The sequence below is a fragment of the Aphelocoma coerulescens genome, chromosome 1A (assembly GCF_041296385.1).
Source record: "Aphelocoma coerulescens isolate FSJ_1873_10779 chromosome 1A, UR_Acoe_1.0, whole genome shotgun sequence".
Taxonomy (NCBI): domain Eukaryota; kingdom Metazoa; phylum Chordata; class Aves; order Passeriformes; family Corvidae; genus Aphelocoma; species Aphelocoma coerulescens.
The window spans coordinates 54,654,885-54,679,750 of NC_091014.1; the positions used below are offsets into that span (position 1 = coordinate 54,654,885).

Below are 24,866 nucleotides of genomic sequence, written 5' to 3' on the forward strand. Positions count from 1 at the left end.
ATTCCACCAAAGATATGCTATTCCCATTTCCCTGTGGCAAATTTTCCACAGGAAAATCATGAACATTAGTGATTTGCATTACATCTACTTCTCCCCAGCTTTCAGTTCCTATAGGAAACCCACCCACTGAGTTAGGGACATAAAGATCTGCAGAACATTTATAGTCCTGGTGTAAGTCCCCTCAGCTGTTCCATATGTCCAGTAGCATCTGTTATAGCTCAAAATAGGTTTTTGCAGTCTCCAGGCTTTGAAAACATTGTCTTCACAACGTTCTCAGTGCTTTGCCGGCATCATGAGAACAGATCTCAACTACAAGGAGGGGGAACATCAGAAGACACTCTTGGATAGATTTTTGATACATGATATAAGAGAGCATACTCCAGAAAAACAAAGTATCTTGCTGTGGGAAAGAAGATCTCAGTTTCTCCTCTGTGGAGAAATCAAGGCAAAGCTAAGCATCTGGGAAAAGATTTGCCAAAAGCTGTGAAGAATTACTGAGATTTTTTAGCAGAAAATTCAGCCTGAGAAGGGCACTTGAGTACTGCCAAGCTTGGCATAAAATACCAGAGAGGGGGAAGGGCCCAGCTAGGTGTCATCGAGCCACGGGAGTGAAATGTACAGCAAGGGGAGAGGGAAGACTTGCACTTAATTTGCAATCTCCAGGTGGATGCCTCGGCTGTGCCACACACCTCCCTGCAACACACAGAAAAGCATCTCAGTCTCAAGAGGAAGCAGAGAGATTCCCACTGACCCCAAGGACTGCTGGGTCAGTGGCAAAAAAGAAACACAGTGCTTAGGATGCATCGCCAAATATCCAGGAAGGACATGCAAGAGACAGCTCCCTGCATCTACTGCAAGTAAGTCTGAAGCAATATGTCAATTTTCCTAGAACTAAAATTTCCTGGAGAAACAGAGCAGGCAGAGCACTCGTCTGGCCACATAATTGCAAAATCAGCCTCTCAGTGTACTAAAGGGTCACTTGTTTCAGACCCCTGTGCACCCTGTATACTCAGCCCTTGCTGCAATGCCAGCCCCAAGTCTTCAAAGAGCTGGGTTGTCAGTCTGGATGCAAGCAGGGAAATTGCAGGCTGTCAGTCACTGGGTTGTCAGGCCGTATGTGTGAGTGGGGAGGACAGAGGAAGAAATAAACTGCACAGTGAAACTCCAGCTCCCCAGGAGGTGAGCAGAAATAGAGCTTGCATGCATGCAAGCCAAGGCCAAGAAGCAGCCAAAACAGGCAAGAGGAAATGCAAAGAATAAACACTCAGCAACAGGGAAGAATCCAGTCCTTGCAGTCAAATCTGTGACAGTAAGCATCCACTGCATTCCATAGAAAGGGCAACCCCATCATCCACAGATATCTACAGGTACCTGCTGCTGCAAGCCCAGGAGAAGAAACCATCTCATTAACTTCTAGGCTAACAGTAGGCCAGAAAAGATGCAGGCTTCTTTTGTGGGAGGGTTTCTGTGGTTTTTTTTGTTTAGTTTTGGGCATTTTTTGTAACAAAGAAAATCCCAGAGAGAACAAATTCTTGAACATTATCAGGGATACCTGGTGTGCTTTCAACTTTTAGATATAAGAGAAAAAGGTCTTGGGAAAAATAGGTGCCAGTGTGGGTTATTCCTCTGTAGGTCTCAGTTCTGCTAAGTTTTTAGAAGGTTACATGGTAAGAATGAAAATAACCATGCAGTCCATTTTCTGCTATGTGAGCTGATATCCAGTGCCTCAAGAACAGAGCTGTGACTGACAACTGTCAGTCTTTGGATCTTAAGGCCAAAAAGCAAATGGACAAGGACCAAAAGGAGGAAGGTGGTGCAGAGATCCAAGAGACAGGCATGCCATTGTCTTTCCTGGGTCAAAGAGCTTGTTGAGGGTAAGAGGTGTGGTTCTACTCACAGAAAGAAGGAAATAGCTCATTTGAATCTCACTGTGGACAAAGTGATCCCATAAAAACAGAATTCCTGAAAAGGATTCACCCAAGCAACACTCACAAGTTTCATTCAGCAGAAAGACCTTGAAACATGTTTATTTACATTATTTAAATCCCACAATCTCTTCTTTTTCTCAAGGGGGATTTTGGACCATGGGACTACAAGGCTGGCTACGTACATGCTGCAGTTAAGAGTCCAAGTACAAGAAGAAGTACAGATCAAGTCTCTAGCCTAAGTGCCAACCTGAAAGCCATATTTGCTCCTTTAACAGCCATGTCTTTCCCCAAAGTTTTGCACTCAAAATGGCCATAAAGTGCATGGGTGGGACAGAGGCAGAGAGCAGGATTATGAGGCACAGTTATATAAATATGACCATCCTGTAAATGAACATAATTGAATGTTTTGAGTCAGGAGCTCGGCTTAATTAATTCCCCATGCTGGCAGGAGCACTCTCTGCCATCCATCTGATATGGTGAAATGGTCACAGAATCACAGAATGGTTGAGGTTGGAAGTGACCTTGGGATGACATGTGTTCCACCCTATCTGCTCAGGCAGGGTTACCTAGAGCTGGCTGCCCAGAACTGCTGTCATCTTTATCCCCCTAAGCAGCAGCAGCAGGGTAAGGAGAAAGTGCTGAAGCACCATGTGCACATAATTGTTATCCAATGCCTTCATCTCAAGACACTTAACCAGGAATGCTAAACCCATCTTTTCGAAATCCTGTTTCAAGGCAAACTACCTGCACAGCTGGGAGACAATGCAGCTTATTACACTGTTTTCCCCTTTCCCTCAGAAATAATATTTTCAGGCTGTGCCCGCATGTACCACTCCACCCAGGCCCCGTCGTACACTGCGACATCTGGCTTGCCACAGAGGTAGGCCCCCAGAGCCACGTGGCAGGCAGTGACCCCAGAGCCACATGTGGCTACCACTGGCTTTAAGAGGTCCACCTTCTTCTCCTGGAACAGAGTACGGATCTGCTCAGGGGTCTTCTCTAAGCCAGACTCTGTGAGGAAATCAGTGAAGGGGATGCTCGTCGACCCAGGGACGTGACCAGGCTCAATTCCTGGAGAAAAAACAATATGGATAGGAATTAACCTCTATTGTCTGGGACAAGCCTATTGCAAGGCCTATTCTGTTTCACTGGGAGGAATATTTATTGCTTAGTGTATTTTGCTAAAATGAATACATTTATTTCTGTTACACTTTGTTTTACTAGATTACTGATTGCTCAGGAAGGAGGGCTCTATGTGTAACCTTCATGCCACCACATAGGCACAACCCTGTCAAGTTCCGTTCTTTCCCCTTGTTCCCTCCACATCTTTCTCCCCATCAGAGCAACCCACAGTGATGAAGCACTTCCACAGGCCCTTCTGAGGGGAAGAGCAGCACCAGTACTTGAAGAGACCAATGATAATCTTTGAGGTGTATTGAAAGCTATGTTTCTCACCCCAGCCCCTCATGAGGAAAAAAAGATACGTGGCTTCCCCACTGCTGAATTTTCAAAGGGTAGCACTTGCTAGTCAAAAGGAGAGGAGGACAGGTGGACACACGGCCTCAAGTCCCATCCCGTAAAAGACAGCCATTATTTCCCATCATTACAGGAGTCAAAGTGATGGGCACCTTAAACTAAGCCCCTCTTTATAATGCCAATGTCTCAGAAGGCACATTACCATCTCGGGGTTCTGGCTCTACTCCCCGGAACCGTCCTGCAGCGCGGGCATCCACTAGTTGGAAACGATGGGAATCCAAGTTATCTAAGACATCCTCATAAGTTTTCACCAGGGACTTGTCCAAGGAGGCATGGAACTCAGATGGAGCTACCTGGGTTTTCCCAGAGCTCAGCGCATTCCCCTCTCGCTGCCAGTTCTTCAGGCCACCATCGAGCAGGGAGACAGCTTCATGTCCAAAGACCCGGAACATCCACCATACCCGGGGTGCTGAGAAGAGGCCTTGGTCGCTGCCATCATACACCACAACGTGGGAATCATTCCCCACACCCAGCTTCCCCACATACTCGGCAAAGTCACTAGCCTTGGGCAGCATGTGATCGTAAGGCGAGGTTCGGTCACTGCACTGGTCAATGTCAAAAAACACTGCACCAGGGATGTGGCGCTCCTCAAACTCCCGCTTCGGATCACGCTTCATCTTCGGCAAATACCAGGATGCATCCACGATTCTCAAGGCCAGGCCAGCTTGCTGGGACTTGATGGCTTCTGAAAGCCATTTTGCAGACACCAGAGCCCGGTAGAGGAGTTGTTGCGACATCGCTCCCGAGTCCTGGCTGAGATTAGCCAATTTCTGGATTCTGCCTGAGTCCACCTGACTGCAGAAGGTAGAAAATCACACATTAGAGACCGGCCTTTCAAAAAAGCGACTGGACAAAGATGCATTTTGGGACCCAGGTCTGCACTGAGGTGCTGGCTAAGCCTACAACGAGGGGCTTGAAATGCTCCAGCCCTGAAAGCAGTTTCCCAGAGCTCATCTCAAACACTTCCCCGAGCGGGACAGCCGCGGCAGTCCTGCCCTGCGCCCAGCCCCACGCAGCCCCTCTGGCCCCATCCAGGGACCCCAGCCAGCACTGACAGCGGCCAGAGGGAAGCGGGGCAGCCCCAGGGACTAAGTGCCCCGGGGTGAGGCACGGCCCCACGGCTCTGCCCGTCCCGGAGCACACCTGCAGCCGGGGCCTTACAGGGGCCCCGCCGCCGCCCGCTGCGAGCCCCCCCGGCCCGGCGAGGCCGCGGTTCCCGCCGCTTCTCCCCGTACCTCCGCGCTGGGCCTCGATGCCCGCCAGCCACCGCCGCCGGAGGGCGGGAGCGCTCCCAGCGGGCCGGTCCCGGCCGTACGGCCGCCTCCGTGCCGCCCCTCGGGCCGCGCCTCCCGCCGCCATTTCGCGTGTGTCGGGCTGTGCCGGGCTCTGTGTGTGAGGGGAGCGCATCCCAGCGGCGGCGCCCCCGCCGGTCCCCCGAGATGGCGCGGCAGGGTCTCAGCCGGGCGCTGGTCACGGCCGCCTGGCTGGCGGAGGCGGTGCGGGCCGGGCGGGTGGGCGCCGGCCTGCGGGTGCTGGACGCCTCCTGGTACCCCCCCAAGGAGCGAAACGCCCGGCAGGAGTTCAAGGAGAGGCACATCCCCGGCGCGTCGTTCTTCGACATCGAGGAGTGCCGGGACAAGTCCTCCCCGTACGACTTCATGCTGCCCAGCGAGTCCCACTTCGCCGAGTACGTGGGGGGGCTGGGGGTCAGCAATGACACCCACGTGGTGGTGTACGATGGGGACGAGGTGGGCACCTTCTACGCCCCCCGCGCCTGGTGGATGTTCCGGGCCTTTGGGCACAAGGAGGTCTCTGTGCTGAACGGTGGCTTCAAGAACTGGGTGAAGGAGGGGCACCCCGTCACGGCGGAGGTCACCCAGCCCACCCCGGCTATCTTTAAGGCCAGGCTGAACAAGGCCCTGGTGAAGACTTTTGAGGAGATGGTACAGAACGTGTCGTCCCTAAAGTTCCAGGTGGTGGATTCCCGCCCCGAGGGCCGGTTTCGGGGGACAGAGCTGGACCAAGGTAATGGAGGTGGGACTGGCACCTGCCCCAGAATGGGATGAATGTCAATACTACACTGGGAGTAACAGCTCCTGGCAGCCATCAAACAGGTTTTCCTAATGCACAGGCATGCCTCGGCCTGACTCATTGATTACCTTAAGGGATCCACAGTTGCACGTTCAGATCCCAGTGCCATCACTGAATGCTTTTGTCGCAGTTGGCTCTAAAGCTGCAGGAGGAAATAGCAGAAAAGGGCTGCAGTCATTTGGTTCCAGGATCTCCCATCCCACACCCTGCAGAGGTTTATCAAAATGCAAACATGAGAGATGAGAGCTCCCAGGGGTTTGTTCAGGGTCCTATCTAAAACCAGCAGACGCACACAAACTATCAGTATTCATATAGGCACCTCTCACCATAATGAGGGCACCAGCAAAAGCCAAGGTTTTAGGTAATACAGTAACCCAGGGGACATTCTCCTTATCGCTCTGATTCCCAGCAAATAGAGAATTTGCTTGAGCTGATCTTTGTTCTTTTACTTATGTAAGAAAAGCCTGAAGCCTTTGGCAAATGTATGGGGTGTTAGCTCTCTCTTTTGGATGCCCCAAGTTACAGGAACAAAAACTGATTTTGTTACCTCGGTTAAGCACTGGACACACAAGCAGCAGGGATGGGAGAAGTCCTGTGCAGTGGGGACAGCAGGTACAGCAGTGTGCCTGAAATGAAATAGAAGTTGGTTAAAGGAGGCCCTTGCTGTGTAATTTAAGCCTTGGTATATCCCAGAATAACCTCCCCTCTGAAAGGGTGTAAAGGAAACTTTCCTGACTGACCATTTAGGAAGCACTCTGGCAATCACACTTCCACCACCAGAAACTTTTAACTGCTGGGACCAGAGCCCTTCTCAGCAGGCAGCTCCACTGAACTGGTGGGTGTCCCGCTTGGCTCCCTACGCACCCTGCACATACACACAGACCAGGTTTTCTTACCGTCTTGAGCCTGGGTTTCCCTTAGCAGAGCCTCAAAAGTCTGGTTCCTTAAAGCAATTTATTAACACAGTAACAGCTTGAGCTGGTGTCTCTGAGGAGGGACCTGAACAAAGGAAAACACTGAACTTTTATACCCTCCCAGTCTGTGTGTGACGAAGTCCTGGCTCTTCCAGCTGAGTCCTGGCTCCTGCTGTGTCTCAGTGTCCGGTCACCTGGCTGTGCCACAGGTCCTGTGCCCTCTGTTGTGCAAAAGGTCGGCGCCAGTTCCTGGCCTCTTGCCTGGGGCTCTCACCACCCAGAGCTCAACCTGTGGCTGACACTGCAGCTGCACACCGAGCTACCTGCACTGAATGTGTTCCTCGAGGGAATCGCAGAAATGGTGGGAAAAGAAAGAGTTTCTAGAAGAAAGCACAGGAAAGCTCAGCAGCAGCTGTTAGCTCTGAGCAGAGCCCACGCTGCCGGAACGTGCAGCGGGCTGTGGTCCCCAGGCAGTGCTGCCCCACTGCCCTGCAGGTTGTTGCCATTCTGTCCTGGCTGTTCACATATGTGTCTGCTGCTGTACAGCCAGTTAGTGTGACACCATGTCCTGAAGTACGTTCCTGCATCCAAACTTCAGGAGCATTTGGCTGTAAATGACTCTGTACACATGGGTGGCCCAGGTGTCTACAGTGAGCCCCCCCAACGCATTTGACCTGTGTAAAGACAGTGTGGAAGGTGGGAAAGGTAATGGGAGTGATGGAGGAGACTGTGGAAGGGAAAGGGAAAGTTAGACTTAGCACTCATTCTATTTCTTCTCCTACCACAGCCCATCAAAATGAAGGTTGAATTTTAACCTCAAGATGTAACTAAAATGCTCCATGCTGGGAGCTGGTGGATTTTGCATTCTTTCCCAAGGTGAGGGTTGTCATCAGGTGACAAATACCACAGCCCCAACAGCATCTTCGAAACAGATTTTTCCTTTGAAATGAGTCAGCATGGAACAGCTTATTTGTGGTGGTCCAGTTTTGCTTCCCACAGCAGATCCAGCAGGATAAGCACTCCAGCTGCAGCTGCTCATTCCATAGGAGCTTGACAGCTTTCTGAACCAAGCTACCCAGTAGCAGCACATCAGCCAGCAGTGAGTAAAAGACAGTGCTTACACCTAAAAGAGCAATTTGAAATCAATGCTGATTAATTGCCGGGGTCATCCAATCAGGGAGGATGCAATTTAGAGAAGACTAATGGTCTTCAGGTTAAGGAACTTGCTGCCTTCTCAGGTGATTTCAGTTTAATTATTGCTTCAGTTCTTGACTTCCTAATTAAGTCAATTAATCTCTCCTGTTCTGTGAACTCCATCTCTAGAAGAGGCTAATTGCAGCTGACTCTTTTGCCTCTTTAGTTTTTCAGTTCTTTGTGGTAAGAATTAATTGTCTCTGGTTTATTTTTATCCTTGCTGGGATTTAGACCTCTGTAGTGGTTAAGATAAGCCATAATACAGGACTATTTTTTATTTGCTGGAAGAGGTTCACCAAAGTTGCCAGAGTGGAAAAAAAACAGGCATTTCTATAAGCCAGGTCTCGTAGGTTTTAAATGCAGGTATTGCTTTGGGTGAAAATCTTGGATGTTCATGCAGAGTGTGCAGCATAAGCCTGACAGATGTGCAGCCCTGACCTATGCACCGAGTAGTTTGAGGGGTCCCTGTACAGTGCTGTGTTTCTGCAGGAACTAGCAGTCCAGGGCTGATGATAAAAATAATTACGTGATGGGTGCCAGTACTGACCCTCTGAGTTCTGGGCACTGAAAACTGATGAACAAGAATTGTAGCTAACCTAATGTGTACAGAAAAGTTGTGGATTTCAGAATTCAGAGGGGAAAGTTGCCAGGCAAAAACTCCATCATCTAAAAAAGAGAGCAAACCCAAAATCATTTGTTGAACTTACAGGTATTTTTCTTCTCATTCTCAGCCCTGAAGTAGTCCTTGTCTTCCTCTGGCATACAGAGCTCCATATTTTGCCCATTTTCCCAGCTCTCCATCCTGCCTGCCCTAAACATAAACCTTTTGCTCATCTTGAATGTTCCGTGGGAATGAGAATGAAATGTTTTTCCTCTGTCTCTCCTCCGAGAGGATTCTACAACTGGGCGTGGACTGACTTTGCTCTGACCGTGTAGTAATACTCGGGGCACAGCAATGGAGAGTGAGAAACTTCATCGAAGTCTGTTTCAACCCACAGGAACCTACAAGGACTTTCAGGGAGCTGGCTAGGAGCAAGCCTAAAGTGTTCCTTACAATGTGTTCACTGTAGGTTGGACAAGATCAGTAATTGTCCCTTCTAAGACATACCATTTGAATGGAAGAGAGAGATAAACAAGGAGGCAACAGAGGAGGCATTTGGAAAAGAGCTATCTGCAGCCAGCACACTCCAAAGCCACAGGGAGTTAAATATGGGCAGAGCAAATCTTTTTGACATTAAGGAATTTCATCTGGAGCTTTCATCGCAAAGGGAAGGCTGCAGAGGAGGGGCTGTGGTCTTAGACAAATAGCCAACAATAAAAACAATATGTAAGCAGAGAATCTAACAGATGTGGAAAAGGGGATTAAGTAGTGAAGCAGATAACATATTACAGGTTATAAATTGTGAGGAACAATTGCCAGACACCAAGCTGAGTGAGACTTGGCAAAAGGAGTTAAAACAGATAACAAAAACTTCTGGAACAGAGTGAACAAAAGAGAACAAGGAGAGAAAGAATAAATAAGGTTGCTGTGCGGTTAGCAGGGGTTCCAGGTGGAAGATTATTTGTGTGTGGTCTCAGAATTGTACTGATCCTTGAATCTGTGCTGCCATGTTTTCTTCTCTCCTAAGAATGAGTCTGCAGAGCAGGGAGAGAGCTAACCAAAAGATATCCCCATTCTCAAATCAGTGAGGCAAATGATCTCTACCCCAAATATGTGTCAAAAATCAGTCATGTGACATTTTAACTGCATGAGGCAAGAATTTGATAAATTTAATCAAAGCAGGGTTCTGTGGGACAGAAACACTTGCAACGTTCATATTTAAAATAGGCAGTACAGGACAACCTCGGCAATTGCTGGTCTTCTAACATGGATAGACTGGGAGGCTTTCAAAAAACTCTTCAAGAAAAATTATTTTAAATGAAGACAAAATTGAGTAAAATACATTGGTAGACTTGCACTGCAGCCAAGGGCTTTATTTCCTTGCCAACAGAATTGGTTGGCCAGATAAGAAAAATGGGAACATGCATGTCTGGAAGTTATGTCTGATCTTTTCTTCTAGCCATTGGAAGCACCTACAAGGTAGAATTGTGCTATTTGGACTTCATCAGTGCTTTGGACATAACATTAGAGGGGCATTTATTATCTCAATATGAGGAGAGGGCAAATAGCACAAATACTGTGAGATTACAAAAAAAAATTGACTAAAAAGCAGATAAGTGAGATAAGAATAGCATGTACTGAAAGATCTATGGGGCTGGAAGTTGCCAGCATGGTCCCATTATTATGCTTCTGTGTTTTGTTTCATGTTTTTCTGAATCATTGAGGCATTGAAAATAGGGAGTTGTTACTGAAATGTGCTGCTGACACAGCCATGGGAAGGTCTAAGTGATCGCATGGGGAGAATTATGTGAGGTGCCACCTGCAGATATAGGAGTGACAGGAAGTATAACACTACAGAGAGCAAAATGAGTGCTTAGTAGCCCAAAACACTGAACTGCTTGAGTTTCTCTTACAAGCTGATGACCCACATTTGGAAGCCGTAGAGGAGGGTAAGACTTGGATCAATTAGTTGGGTGCAGGAACATCACATGTGATTTAGACTTGGCAACAGCCTTGGCAACTCCTGTCTACCAACTGTGGTGTTAGGAAATGCCACTTCTTTATCCAGAAGCCTGCTGGACACCTAGAGCTGTGTCTAGGGTGGCCAAGACAGAGAAAAGTGTATCTAATGGGCTCTTACTGGATTTAGGCTAAGGACGTGAGGATGTTGGGAGTGCTTGCCATCAATCTGTTGGAGCAATAGCAGAAGGGCAGAACAACTGTTTCAGCCAAAGGGCAATGTTAGCTCAAGGTCAAATGGTGTATGGACTGACTGTGATGATCTCAACACTGGAAATGAGTATTCCTCCTCACATGAGCCAGGAGGTGCCTCAGTGGGAAGTTTCATGATGAGAATCCAAACTGTTTCTGAGATGGATGCTTTTTTGAAAGGCAGCTTATAAAATGATTACTGTAGTAGCTGGGGCCCAGGCTCTGTAGTCCTAGGGTTCCTTCCTGGAGTTTTAGTGGTGACTGCATGAATCTGGTGTGGAGTATCCTGTTTCACATGGGGCAGGAGCAGATGAATCCTTTCCCCTGTTCAGATCCCAGCTGCATCCAGCCTTGCCTTCCAGTCCTTTGTTTCTCTGCTCTTGACCCAGCAGAGAGAGATGATAAAGCTTCCTCAGCCACTCGAGAGCACTTCTTAGGCAGTCCAAGGAATTGTGGTTGTGCAGTTTCAGCTCTTTCTCTCAGCTGAACACCCACATATGTGAATAAATGCAGTTTCTACAGAATTCCCCATCTTTTGCACCCACAGAGTGCAAACACTGGTCTCTGACTCCAACAGACTTTTGAATCTCTGGAGCAAGAAAGTCTCCCTATAGATCAAAGTCAAAACTGCTCTAGGATGAGAGTGTTTTTTTCAAATCTGCTCAGCTCCTACCTGAAGAGTTGTTTAAGGCTGGTGAATTGTCAGTCTCCAATAAGAGAGGGGTACAAACCTATTTTAAGATGCGTGAACAGTCTAGAGAAGCGATATCTATTGCCCAGCAAGCTTCTTTGAGCAAGAGTTCCCTTCTAGTTCATCCTCCAGGACTTCCTGGTCTCAGTACTCTTCCCAGTGCCCTAGGATGGCTCACCGACTTGTCTGTGTTGGGGTGATCACCAGTACTGCAGCAGAGCCTTGCAGAAATCCTTTGCTGAATGGCAGGGTCAGGATCATTTACTCTGTGGGAAAGTGGTAGCCTAATGCAGGCATGTAAGAGGCTCCAGTAAGCAGCTTTGCAGTCTGAGAACTATACACAAGGTTTTCTCAGTTTTTGCTTCATTTTTTATTTCCTCTGTCATACAGACACTGTATTGATGAGTGAGTTTTGCAGTTCTCTGTACTGAAGTGATGAACTGTTGTTTTCTGAAACTGCAAAAATGTGGTGAAAGCATCAGTCCAAAACACTGTCTCTTTCTTTTTTTCTTTTCCTTTTTAAATGTTAGTCCCTGCAGAAGTCAGCAGTTTTTCTCCCAACTTCTCTCAGTAATGCTAAACATTTCTGAAGGATGCATGAGGTGACTCCTAGACAACTGTGCACTCGGGAAGGATGAATCAAGAGACAAAGAGGGTCCATCTGGAACAGGAAGGGAACTTGTGAAGCTGACTCAGGGCAGCTTTGATTGTCTTTAGGCTCTGTCTCTATCCAGCAGAGCAAAAATTCCCTTCAGTTCCGTGCCAAAGCTGTTTTCCCCTTACATCTCACCATGTCATGTTACCACGCTGCATAGTGATGAAACTGCAGTGTCAGTATGATGTGTGATGTCAGTCTCTGACTAGGTATGGTTCAGTCATTTAACTGTAACAAAGTCAAATGATTAAACTGCCTCAATCTTTCCTATATCCTGAGACCAGTTACCCTAACAACTTGGGCAAGTGGAAAGCTGCCAGTGAAACAGGTTACTATTCATGTGATTTTTTCAGACTTGTCTCATTAGAAGTTCAAACCTAGCAAGGAACCATTCCCTGAAATGCATTTTCAGTGTAATAGATAATGTTTTTGGCTCCAATGAGGCTTGATCCAAAGCCTCTCAAAATCATTGGAAAAGCTTCATTATTAAGCCTTAAGAGTCTGAATTTGAAGGGCGTGATGCCAACCTTGTCCATCGTATTTTTATATCTGCTACTCTCTAAAGACCTTTTTTTGACATGCAGCTTTGAACTTGCCTGAAATTGTCAGATACACCAGCAGAAAAAGAGAACCTGTGCTGATTTCACGCATGGAGTAGATAAGAAGTGATACAAAATCTAAATTCTGACTTCTCTGACCCCACTGTCCCAGGATAGCTGCCTCAGCAGTGATGTGGCTGACTTTAAGGTTGCTTTATGATTTCTCTTATTTAGTTTTCTGAAATATGATTTTGGAGTGATGCAGGAATAAACTGTGAATGGATAACCACTTTCACAAATTCCACATGCAGGCCACACTTCCTGCTTCTGAACACTGTGTCACTACACACTGCTGGCATGCCTGGGGAAGGTTGGAAATGCATTGCTTTATTCCTCTTATCACATGTGCCCTTAATGCCTTTGTTAGAGCCTTTTCTGTGGAAGTTCTTTGATTCCTGTCATGTCTAGAGCTTCTTCAGATTTCTGCATCTCATTGCTTTCAGTGAGGAAATAGTTTGCTAAATATTCTGTAAGTTTTGACTTCATCGAAGCTGAATAATAATTTGTCCTCTTCTTTTTAGTCCAATACCACTTAGCATCTTCATCATCAAGTGGAACAAATGAGTCTTTTGGAGGGAGTGAGACTATCTGCAGTGATGTCTCTTAATGTCTCTTGTGGGTGTCTTTCATCACCTACGTTAATGTGTCCTTGCTCATGTTTCCTTTTCTGGTTCACTCTTGCAGGGTTGGAATCTGGCCACATCCCTGGTGCTGTGAACATACCCTTCCACTCATTCCTATCAGAAACAGGGCATGAGAAGAGTATTGAGGAGATCCAGGAAATATTCCGGGAGAAGAAAGTGGATCTCTCGAAGCCGCTGACGGCCACGTGCCGCAAGGGTGTCACGGCGTGTCAGATCGCCTTGGCAGCCTTCCTGTGCGGCAAGCGCGACGTGGCCGTGTACGATGGCTCCTGGTCCGAGTGGTTCCACCGAGCCCCACCACACTACAAGGTCTCCGAGTCGAAGCGCAGCAAGGCCTAGAGGGAGAGCTGTGTCTGGGGCAGTGCGGTCTAGTAGCTGTCTCCAGCCCAGGGTAAAGCAAAAGGGAGGAGGTGGAAGTAAAGGAAAAATCGGTTGATTTGGATTTTGCCAATTTTTATAAGAATTAGCATTAGATTTCTATTGAACTTTTGATTTTTGACAATTAATAAAATCTTAGATGTTGCATCTGTGAGTATTTCTAATTCTCCTCTGTTACCTGCGACCTACTTGTGTTGGGTGGGAAAAGCAGCTCTGCAACATGAAAGAGAGTTACACTCTGTGCCTGAAGACCTGCAGAAATTCCAGTGGCCTGGTGAGAGATCAGGAGCAGAACGAATGAAAAGTCCAGTGCTAAAATACAGCGCTGGGTACTGGCCATGGAAGGGCCAAGCTGGGGTTCTGTCATTGACTCTGTGTAAGGTTTCTTGCCAGCCCACTATCTTCCCATTTGTAATGTGGAAAATGGGGGTACCTTCCGTATGGCAACTGGACCCAACCCACAGGGAAGCATATTGCCTCCTTGGGGTCCAGGTAAGGGACATCAAAAAGAAATGTATGGTATCAACTGGTATGGTGCACTTATTACCCTCTACTGGTGTTCCAGGTAGGCAGCAACAAGGACCCAACAAGAAGGCTGAGGTCAGAGAGCTCATGTGAAGCATTTGGAGATGCTAAAAGATGCAGTTCTGCTGAAATACACTCTTGTTGATTATCATGACTGTGTTAGGAAAGTCACCAAGAAATCCTGTATGTGTGATGAGAACTTTTGGGCACAGGTATTTCATGAGACACGAGCCTTTTATTCTGCTCCTTGTGTATTTTTTCAATCAGCGAGGATAACCCTTCTGCACACCCAGTGAGTTCCATTTCCCATGGAGCTGGAGCCCACAGCTCATAGAGGGAGGGAGCATTGTTCCCTAGCAACCATCTCTACTCTTCAGCGTTCATCCCACCTCCATACCTGGACTTCAGCAGGACCTGCCTGCTTGTACGAACCACCAGTTGCCACACCAGGGATCATGGACCAGGTGAGAGAGGTAGTTATGGAAGAGGCTTTGCGTCTTGGTAAATCATGGATCTTTGGATTTTTTTTAATTTAAAAAAAAAGAGGAAGAGAGGGAACTGTTATTTTCACATCCATGGGGCTCCTCAGGTTTGGAAAGTCGCTGAAACCTCCTCATAGTTTGGAGACACAGTCAAATGTGGAAGGCCTGTGAGACCACTCGTGGCCACGTCTGGTGGCTGGTGAGAATGGCCAGTTCCCACACCTGTCTAAGGACGTTTTCTGCCTGGGAAAAACAGCTCTCTGTTTCCTCAAAGGCTGCATGTCAGGAAAGTCAGAATGTTAGGCTGTGCTAAATATTTCATCCAGAAAGAAAGATTGGGTTTAATCCTTTTCAGCTCTTTGATCAAGATATATCTTCTCTGATTGGGTGCCTATTGTCCCTCACAGAATTGGCTTAGCAAAGCAATAAGTAGACATACTTCTGTGGTTTCTGTTATCCAGGAGGATGGTAAACCAGCCTTAAAGTCCTTCTTGGCCTCAAGATGTAGGATTCTCTGAGCAGTGCTTTGACTTTGGACCTTTGGGGGTGGAAGTAAAATGAACAATAACAATCACATGCAGTTGCAATGTTTATATAATAACAGTGACAGCAACATCATATATAGGTACAAACTAGAAAGTAGGAACAGTTGCTTTGGTGTCATTTTGTCCAAGAGGAACTGGGGAAATGAAAGTTATTGATGAATGGGATTTGGGAAATGAGCACATTGCCTCATTACACAGAAATTCTGTTTTGGAAAAATTGGGAGAGGAGGAATTTCTACATCAGCAGACTGGAAAGTTCTTCCCACTGAATATAGGAATAATAACAAAACAGACATGTTTTTGTTTTAAGTAGGAGGTGGGAGTTAGCACAGCAGTTTATTTAGCAGCAGATTCCTGCACTTTGATCATGTGTAAGTGCATGGCTCTTCTTTAAAAAGAAAGAAGAGCAATAGAGAAAAGAAGCAGATCATTCTCTCTGAGTCAGGACTGTCTTCCTCTCCTCATCTCTTGTGGCCCTGTTCTTTTTGTGGGAGAGGATCTCCAGAGCATGCAGCACTGACTCCTGGAGTCTGACTGATGCAGTAACTTCATCTTCAGGATTCCAGTACTTGGGACGTGGTGCTGCAAAGACCTGTCAGTGTAAAACCCAAGCTGCTGCTAGTTCAAGTCAGTCCTGGTGGAGCACTAGGCTCCTACCCCATGGGCTGGTGCCTTCATTCCCATAACTGCCTCAAGAGCAGAAGGTAAGCCCTGTGTCATATCCTGAGCTAATCTGATGAATCCAAATGTACATTCCTACCTAATCCAGATCCCATTTGTCCTGCTGCTAGTGCCAGCAGGCTCACAATTACCATATTCACCACCATGGACTGTGGCTTCAGTTTTAACTTGTCACAGCCTTCACATGGGCTAAACCTGTCAAGTCCCCCTGGGATGAGGAACACACACAATAAGCAGGACATGACAGAGGGTTACACAGACATTCCCTCTGCAGGAAAGACACTTCTCGTCCTAGTTGTCCCATACAAGTACAATGCCTACAGAAGCCACTGAGGGAGATGCAAGGACAGACCCAGGTCCCAGGGATTAGTCATAGCTCAAAGAGCTGTGCAGGGGTGGAAATGCCAGGAGTTTGCTGCACTTCGGGAATGTGGACTGACAGAGTTTCCCTGTTGTTTGTGTTTTCAGAAATGTCAAGCTCAGGGCAATGCAGCATTAGAAACAGAACAGAAAGGACCCAGCGATGCTACTGAAATGACAGAAAACTCCTTGGCCTGGGCATCTCTTTCAGATTACCAACAGCTGAGTTACAACTTGAATGTAAATCTCTGCCAAGGTGAGGAGACACAACACCCATCCCTGACCTTCAAAGCTGGTTCCATCTATGCTTTGCCAGGGCTCAGGGCAGCCACGTTGCTGTGGGTAGAGATCTGACTATAGGTCCCCTCTTACTCCTTCTATCCAAAGTCATTGCTTTTCCAGGCTGTGGTACCTGAGGAACTGGACTCTAGACACTGCCATTTATGTCATCTATCCCTTTCTTTTCTTTAATTTTTTTTTCCCAAAGTGTGAAAAGTGAACATGATTCATAGCTTCAGTCCTCTTGTCCAGAGCTGTCCAGATGGACACCATTTGCAATTCAATGTTCCCTGTCATGTCCAGTTGCTAGTTACCTCCAGTTCCAGTGCCAACATAATTTCTCTTCCAGGCCTTTAGACATGCGGGGCTCTGAAATAAGTTTCCCAAACCTCTGTTTCCAAGGTTCCCCAAGATCCCTCCATCTAAGAAAATATTGGAAACTGAGCATTCATCCAAGAAACTCTGAAATAATTGTCTCTGGTTCTAGTTTCTCATGTACCAGCATAAGGCAGATTCCTTTTCCTTATGCAGTATGTTCCATGACAAGACCTTGCTGGGTATGGAGGACTGCATTGTCCTGGGTTTGTGTGGTCACACAGAAGGGAAGGACATCTTTCCTCAGGGAGCTCAAAATCATTATTGTCAAAACAAAGATGTGATTAAAAGGAAGGTGAAGAGGAAAGGATTAGAGATTAAAGTAAAGCCCCCTTGTGGCTAGAAGTCAAGAGGGGATAAAAAGAGAAGTCAGTTGGGAACTCTTTGTTAAGTATTGTGGCGGAAAAGGAGATCAGGAAGGCCTGGAGTGGTAAGATGGTGGGGGTTTTGTGGAGTTGTGCTGTTGCTAGCTGCACATGGATGAGGAGATTCAACAGGAGATAAGTGGACACTTGACTGACGAAAGGGCACTGGGATACAAATGAAGATGATACCTTACAGCACCCTCTGTGTGTATCTCATACTTGAGGATGAAAAGCAGACAAATTGGCAAACACAAGCAACCTCCTGGGTGATGATGAAGCTATTTTTCAGCACCCAGCCTCAAACCTGATCGAAGGTACTCCAGTCAACCCATGCCTTTTCTTGAGCCCTTGCTACTGCTGGTGTTGCTCCCCTGTTCATTTCCAGGACTGCAGTAGGGTGATTTCTACATACAGTTCCTTATTTGCTGTTCCTTGCAGGTGGCCCACTGAAGAGCCGAAGCTTGATGAAAGATTCCTACACCCCTGATGTATTTCAGAAGGCAGCCATAGATCCCAGGCATTGGCATGGAAGGACAATTAATGAGCTAGGTATGACTTCTGCCAGGAGAAGTGTATTGCAGAATTCCTGAGATGGGTGCTGCTTCTGCCAAGGACAAAGGATGGATTTGGGCAAAGGCACAAGGGGACTAGAAACGGGCATTTTAACAAGAGAGAAGCTCTACAGCTAGAATAGTCCTTGGGGTATAATAGCACTAGGAGGGAGGCTGTAACTGATCTATGATTTGCCTTCTTTACAGGGAGATGGTTTGAGAAGTATTTCCTAGCTGTTAACGTGCAGAAAGCAATGAAGGAGAAATATGGGGGTAAAAAAAAAAAGCCCTAGAAGATGAAGGTTGGAGATTTGAGTGCAGTCAGCAACGAGTCTTTTTCCTCTGCCGACTAATAAGCCTGCCTGTGAAACCTGAACCCATTGCCTGCTAGCTGGCAACAGCAAATTTGTTCCTGGTGCTTTCTCTCCTCTCTATTAAAGCATCTCTGGGAAGAGCAGTGCAAGATAAGTCTGAATATGGATACCAAAAATAATCACTTTGTTGGTCACTAGTACAGTGGGAAGGAATAGGGTGTGAGGTACACACCCTTGCAGAAGGATTGGTGGTGAGAGGAGCCCACACAGAAATTCATCTGCTCAGCATCTAAATTGGAGCAGGACCTGTGAGTGGTGGAAGAGGGCAGTGGTGGAAGAGGGGGGTGTGTGTGTGAAGAAACTCATGTTTGCCAGAAGATTCATGACACTGACAGCTGCCCCAGCGCTCCAGAGAGTACAGAGGATGCAGTGGAAACCAACCAGGGTTGTCCCAGCAGCAGAAATGTGCGAAAGCAAATGGAAATTCACCTGAGGAGGCATCCGGCTGTTCATGAAAGCTCATACTATTTGCAGGCCAAGCCAGTGAAAAACAAACAAACAAACAAACAAACAAACAGCCTATTCCACCTAAAGGGAACAGGAAAGCTGCAAGAAGCCTCAGGACTCCTCCAATGCACAAATCACCCCACAATGTTCATGTACCCTTACTGAAGCTCTCACAAGCCCTACTTGCCCCTGACTCAGAGATAAGTGACTCTCAGAGAGAAGCACAGGAATCCAGCATCCAGTCTGTACAACCTAAAGTTCGAGAGTGTATCTGGACAGTATGTAAGGACCACCCAAGGCTTGAATGATGCAGGATATGCAGAGTCTTTAGTGCTTCCTGATGTGTTTTTCTCACCAATTTAATGGTCTTTATTGCAGGACTCTGCCTCCCAGCTCCAAAGTGTAGCAATTTGGTGCAGCAATCACAAAGTACATTTCTGGGTATAGGGATGCCCTAATCTTCCCTGTCTGGTCCTAAGCTCTCACCATTTTAGAAGATTGATGCTTTGCTCTGTGATATGAACTGTTTTGGGACAGAATTAGGATTGTTACTTCACCATTGGCTGGTGATTAGATAACACTATGCTGACTTTGTTCAAGTAGTGAAGGAGGTTAAAATTTAGCTAATATGATAATCATGTGATAATCATTTTCCACCACCAATAATTAACCATTTGGACTTAGGGTATTTCCAGGCAGATGTCCAAGTCTTTCAAATTAAGGAGACCAGCCAAACTGCAGCTTGTAGAAACCTCCCTGTGGGTTTGCTTTGTACATCAGTACTGAGTGGCTGCTGTCTGAGCACACACCACTCTCGCCTCTCCTGAACAGCACAGCTCTGTGGGAACAGACGGTTCTCTGTGTTACATCCAGCACTGATGGCCAATATAACTCCAGGTACATAATGAGCACTCTCTTCTGAGAACACAGCAGGTCCTAATCCAGAAAACATGGAGCTGAACAGACATCTCCTGGTGTTGTTTGGCATACTGGAAGCACACAGTTCAGGGCACAGTCAACTAATAGACAACACATAGTGTGGGATGGATCCACACATAGATTTACAGATCTGTTTCTACTAGACATTAAAAATGCCTATTAGCCATTAGACATAGACACTAGGACAAGCAGGCAGACCGCAGGATTATGGTTCTGCTGGAAACAAATGCCCTTTTGCTATCCATGAAGGGCTCGTAAAGAGAGTAGATTAGAAAAGAAATGGACTAGAAGGTCCTGTTGGTGCACCACTGTGCACAAAATGGGGTGCTTGCCTCTTGCAGTGAAGTCACTGTGTACACCTTTTACAAATGGAAATATTTTATAAGCACTTAAATAGTATAAAATACTGGCTGTTGTATAATGCACTCAAATGGGTGACAGCTGTTTGATGACAAATGAACATACATGTGTCGATCCTCCTCTCTTCTTTGCTTTGCCAAGTGGTACAGCTCAGCCAGGGACAAACACTTTCAGACAGGTGACACATGAAAGCTGCAGAGATAACTGAGATTATAGCTTTCAGTGAGGCAGCACAGCCGCTGGGAACAATCAATACCTGAAGTCTTTGAGTGCTGAACAGACTAATTTAGCCACAACCTTGGCAAGGAGCATTTTCCTGTGTGGCACTCTGTGTTGTAGAGTGCTTTGGATATCCAAACATGCGTATGGAAAGCCAGCTTTGCAATCTCCAAGTATCATGTCATATGCAGTTAGACAAGAACAGAGCTACAATAAGTACTCATGCTCGCTGCAGCTGAAATCTCCCTTCTATCCATTCTTTGGCTCTCAGCAGTTCATTCCTTCTTGCCTGTTTTGTGCTGGTGTTGGCACTTCCCTGCCCATGCTCTGGACTGAGTCAAATTGATAAACCAGCAGAAAATCAGTACAGAAGGGAAAAAAAAACAAAAAACCAAAACAAACAACAAAGCAAAAGTTAACAGGTTAACCAATTAAAATTTCTAAGCAAAGGTCCTTGTTGCACGTGCAGATGTTGGAAAAGAGGAGTAGAAAGAGAGTGGAGGTGGAAACGGCCTTTCACTGCCTTATTTTACACAGCAAGAAATTAGTTTGCCTCCACTGTATTGTCTCACAGGACTCAGTGCTTTGCAACACAGGTAGCCCGTATTTAAGTGATTTTACAGGGTCTGATCATTGGGTGGCAGCTCTGAGCCATTGTTTTTATCTGACAGGTCAGAAACTGGGGGAAAAAAGTGGGTTCTTCTCTGGTTTAGCTAAACCATTCACTGAAATTGCTATTTAAGAACTGTTTAGGTCACCTCTAAACAGTCAATGCACTTGAAGTATAATCAGACTACAAGGATTTGAAGTAGAAGAAGCCACTTGCATCCCAGCTTCTGCAGCACTCTCCTCACAACTTTCTCTAGCAGTAATGGCTACTTCCCAGTTCAGGTTTATGCATCTCTGCAGTTGAGGCACAGGTCATTTTGCAGGATATCACCTTTAATAAAGATTTCCTATTCTCCAAACAATATTTCATTTTTCTTTTCATTTAACCCTCTCACCTCTTCCTATCTCATGCTATCCTGAATGATTCCAACCTTTGGTATTTCCATTGTGAATGACTTTGAATGGCTCATATAAAGAGATGGTAACAACTGTAAGAACAGAAGACAGACGCTGCAAAAACTCTTATTAGAGTCTTCAGCTGACTATTCGATTCAATCCTTTGTGCTGTAAAGCTTGCACAGAAGTAAAACTTAAGTTCAGAGCTACATCTATCCTGAGGTAAGCCCTGTATTCCTAGAAGAATGGAGTACTTACTGCTGATCCTGCCTATAATGGGATAAAAGAAAAATCTAGCACTGCTTGAAGTGACGAGAGATCACAACAAAAAGGGAGCAGGTGAATTGACTTCAGTGGATTTCACTCTCAGGCACTGGGTTTAAAATACAATTGTGTCTTACATTTGAAGGTATTAAAAACTCTTATTCATCAAGACAGAATGGTGATTTGAGGGTTAGGAATTACCTGTGGTGTTCCACTTGATAGTGGTCAAGGAGCCAAGGAGCAAGAAAAGTATAAAACAAAACCAGAACTGAAATGGTGTGTTCCTCAGGGTTCTCTTTGTGTTTTCCTTGCCACAGACTCCTCTCTGACAGAGCCAAGGCTTTGTGGACTGAAGCTGGAAGAGCAGTGACCTGGTGTCAGGGGTGGGATCACTGCACTTGGAAACAGTACAAGCGGTTTAAGAACAACAACTCCTTACAGATGGAGAACAGGCTCTCTCAGCTTTGGGCAAAACAGGGGTGAGGGCTGCATTGAAGAATATACAAGAAGGTTCTATTGCTGATTTTAGTGAACAGGCCTACCAATTTTTATGCTGAGTTGCCATTTTTTCCCTCTTAATAATATTCCTTTTCCTTTAAACCCTTGGATTCATTGCTTCTGAGCAGAAAAACTGATTATCCAAGCTCATTATGTGCCCAAGTGAAATCATTTTCTTTTCCTATAACCCGAGAGCCTTGAACTGAAATTGATTAGCTATTTTTAGAAGGAAGCTCTAGCTAAATCTGACTTCTTCCCCTGCCAATCACACCTATCAGGGGAGTGAGAAACAAGCCTATCTAAATGCAGGTGCCTAGGAATTATGGCCTGTCCCTTTTACCAAATACATTAATATAACTAAGAAAGGGATGGAATTATGTGAGATCTTTCACCATGTTGGACTAGAAGCTGGAGAGGAGAGGTAGCATTAGTGGAAAGAAAATGGGATAATAATGGTGTTATTTTTCAAATTTTTGATTTGGTTATCTAAGAGCCCTGCAACTCCAGCAGGCTTTTCTGAATCTCAAGGCTGTCTACTTTCCTTTTCCAACAGCTTTCTTTAGGATTCTGAAGACCAATGCATTTTCTTCCTTGCCACTGCTGGATGAAAAAAAGCACAGGACTTGGCTGCTGTTAACAGCTCTCTAGCTGGCAGCTTTCTAAGGTGCCAACTGCACACAGACAGGAGATGACCTGACGGGGTACACTGTCTTCCAGGAAGCCAGAAGGAACCTCTGGCCACATCTCTTGTACCTTCCTCAGAAGCTGCAAGCCTCAGACTTTTCCATGTCACAGGAAGAGTGACATGGAAACTGCCAACTACAAGTGTTCCAGTTCCAAGATATGAAAGCAAAATTCAGCTTTTGAGAAAAATCCGCGTTTTTCCTGTAAATAAAACAGGAGCAGGGACCATTCTCTGGCTGTCTGGTAAATTGGCACAGACTGGCTGCATCCACAGACTTGCTCTCCTTGGTCTCCCACAGAGCCTCTGCAGTCTAAAACGCAGCTAAAGTTCTGTGTCTCTTTTATTCAGTTCAAAGTGCACAACACACTGTGTTACAGCTGTACTCCAAGGGAAAAAGGATGTGCTTTGCACAGCCTGTATGCAAAGTCTGCTGGAATGCTGCTGAAGGACACTGGATGCAGCCTAACCTGGTACAGCTGTGTCCATGTTGCCCAGTGGGAATGATTTCTACCCTGTGCTATCTCCCAAACAGTGCCAGGTCGTTATCTTGGAGAGCACTGGTTGGCACAGGCAAAACCATGGCAGCAGGAGTGCTGACAACAAAGCAGTGCAAGCAGTTGCAAGGCAGTGTGTGATACTACATCTTGGCCCTGATTTATTTGGCACTAATAACTGTGACTGCTAGCATCAGCATTTATGAAGCTCACGAGTTTTCAGGGATATTTTGCACTTAGTTTTGCAAAATAAAGGGCCCTTGTCTCTTACAAGCACTGAGAGTGTGTCATACAGTGTGAAACTAGACAAAGGGAGAAGACAACCATTTCCAAGAAGCAACAAACAAGCCCATCTTTCCTTCACATGACTTACAAAAGTACAAATTAAAAAGACCTGACCCTGGCTCCTAAGAGCCAGATAATTATCACAAGACCCAGGAGTCAGTTTAATTTGTATCAGCTTTCCCAACTGCTCTGCAACCTAGGATATTTTCCCAAAGAGGGTGTTCTGGTCACCTTCTCACTCTGTCTTTGAAGACATGACATAAATTTGAGGCATTATGGACAATTTGGAGCTATTTCTGATCAGCCACACACTGGCTGGGACCAATGCAGCTCTTCTTTGTTTACATTCCACTTTCAAAGTCAGGCTTTGCTTCAAGGAGCAGAAAGTATGTCATTTCTAAAGGATGAGGAGGTAAGGGAATATGTGTGTTTTCATGAGAGGGAAGTTGTGTTCAGGCAAGCTGGGAGGAATTCAGCCAGCAAGGTTTCCACTGCCTTTTATTGAAACCTATTTCCAAAGGAAATGCAGAAGGAGAAAGGAGGCAGTTTTCTATCCTCAGACTTCCATCCAGGGAGGTCAAGGTCTGCAGCTGCAGTAACTCCCTACAATTTCCATAGATGTTTGGAAGGTGTACACAGACCTAAGAGGTAAATGGGTGAAAATGCTTTATCCCCCCCATCACAGTGGGTGATACCCATGTTGAGCCTGCTCTTTACCCTATGGCTAGTAAGGAATTTTAGCATTAGATATTCAATACTATAATGTGAGAATGTTTTAAATACTTAAGACTAGAGACAAGACTTAGTGGTTCACCTTTATCATTCTGAAACGAGTAGATATTTATCTCTGCCTGCACTGTCAGGTCAAATTTGAAGTTGTAGTTCTCTTGATCATATCCATGGATGTGACACACACAGGGTATCATGAAGTTCTGGCAGTCAGGATGTTTTAGACCTTTGTGGGACCTTCAGATCCATTTCTTTGTTCAGAACCATTTCTTTGTTCCTGGTTAAGCAGAAGGGAAAAAGGCATGACTATCTGAATAGGATGCTGCTACACAGCCCAAGTGTGTGGTTTCTGAAACCTTCCCACATATATTCTGTTTCTAAATCAATATTACATTATGCTGGCATACTCCTGTAATTCATTAAGTGACACGAATAAATTGTCTAATATCAAACACTTCTGCTTTATTCTCTCTTGCTTTCCTCAGAGGAAGATGCACTCACAATAACTATTTTGGGTTGGTGGGTGTCTCGTGCCTGAGCACAACCTCTTTCGTGCCCTCCCCCAAAAGGGGTTTGGCTGCCCATGCTCAAGACTGTCTAAGCTGGAATCAGCCTGGCTGAGGGTCTCCCTTCCTTCACTCAGAAGCTGCTTTTGGTAGTGCCTGGTAATGCACACTGCTGATTGTGATCCACAGGATTGACTTCCTAGCTTGACCTTAAGTCTGGCTGCTGGATAGGGACTTCATATGGGATCTGGATTGATGGCTGATTCCGGTCCCTCTCACTGTTCTGCATTTCTTGTTACTGTGGGATTACACTGTTTGCATTGAGGTCAATGCCTTGCTATCATCCTCAGCTCCCAGCTGACCTTCCTTCAGCAAGCAAAGCTTGTGACTTCCTTAGCAGCAGGCTTGGCATTTTACATGTGTACACATGTCTGTTATGCTGTGCTCACACTAGAG

General features: G+C 46.1%; 3 protein-coding genes across 4 annotated transcripts; 2 read left to right on the forward strand and 1 right to left on the reverse strand.

The window, feature by feature from the left end:
- Window positions 1–1,995: 1,995 nt before the first annotated feature.
- Window positions 1,996–6,674, reverse strand: MPST (mercaptopyruvate sulfurtransferase). Of its 2 annotated transcripts, none has more exons than XM_069002877.1 (5): window positions 6,586–6,674; window positions 6,103–6,181; window positions 5,624–5,697; window positions 3,607–4,259; window positions 1,996–2,999 (listed from the first exon to the last, which is right to left on the reverse strand). In XM_069002877.1, the coding sequence occupies exons 3-5, from the start codon at window positions 5,662–5,664 to the stop codon at window positions 2,701–2,703; spliced, it is 993 nt and encodes a 330-aa protein (XP_068858978.1). In that variant the 5' UTR covers window positions 5,665–5,697; window positions 6,103–6,181; window positions 6,586–6,674; the 3' UTR covers window positions 1,996–2,700. The 2 variants fall into 2 exon arrangements, with proteins under 2 accessions (XP_068858978.1, XP_068858977.1); XM_069002876.1 differs by lacking the exon at window positions 6,586–6,674 and adding an exon at window positions 6,452–6,573.
- TST (thiosulfate sulfurtransferase) lies at window positions 4,817–13,589 on the forward strand. Its single transcript, XM_069002878.1, has 2 exons — window positions 4,817–5,489; window positions 13,105–13,589. Exons 1-2 carry the CDS (start codon window positions 4,904–4,906, stop codon window positions 13,401–13,403), a joined length of 885 nt encoding a protein of 294 aa, XP_068858979.1. The 5' UTR covers window positions 4,817–4,903; the 3' UTR covers window positions 13,404–13,589.
- A 479-nt stretch (window positions 13,590–14,068) lies between these two features.
- CIMIP4 (ciliary microtubule inner protein 4) lies at window positions 14,069–24,258 on the forward strand. The gene is made up of 4 exons (XM_069002883.1): window positions 14,069–14,431; window positions 16,144–16,291; window positions 17,493–17,603; window positions 17,813–24,258. Exons 1-4 carry the CDS (start codon window positions 14,276–14,278, stop codon window positions 17,896–17,898), a joined length of 501 nt encoding a protein of 166 aa, XP_068858984.1. The 5' UTR covers window positions 14,069–14,275; the 3' UTR covers window positions 17,899–24,258.
- Window positions 24,259–24,866: the final 608 nt, after the last annotated feature.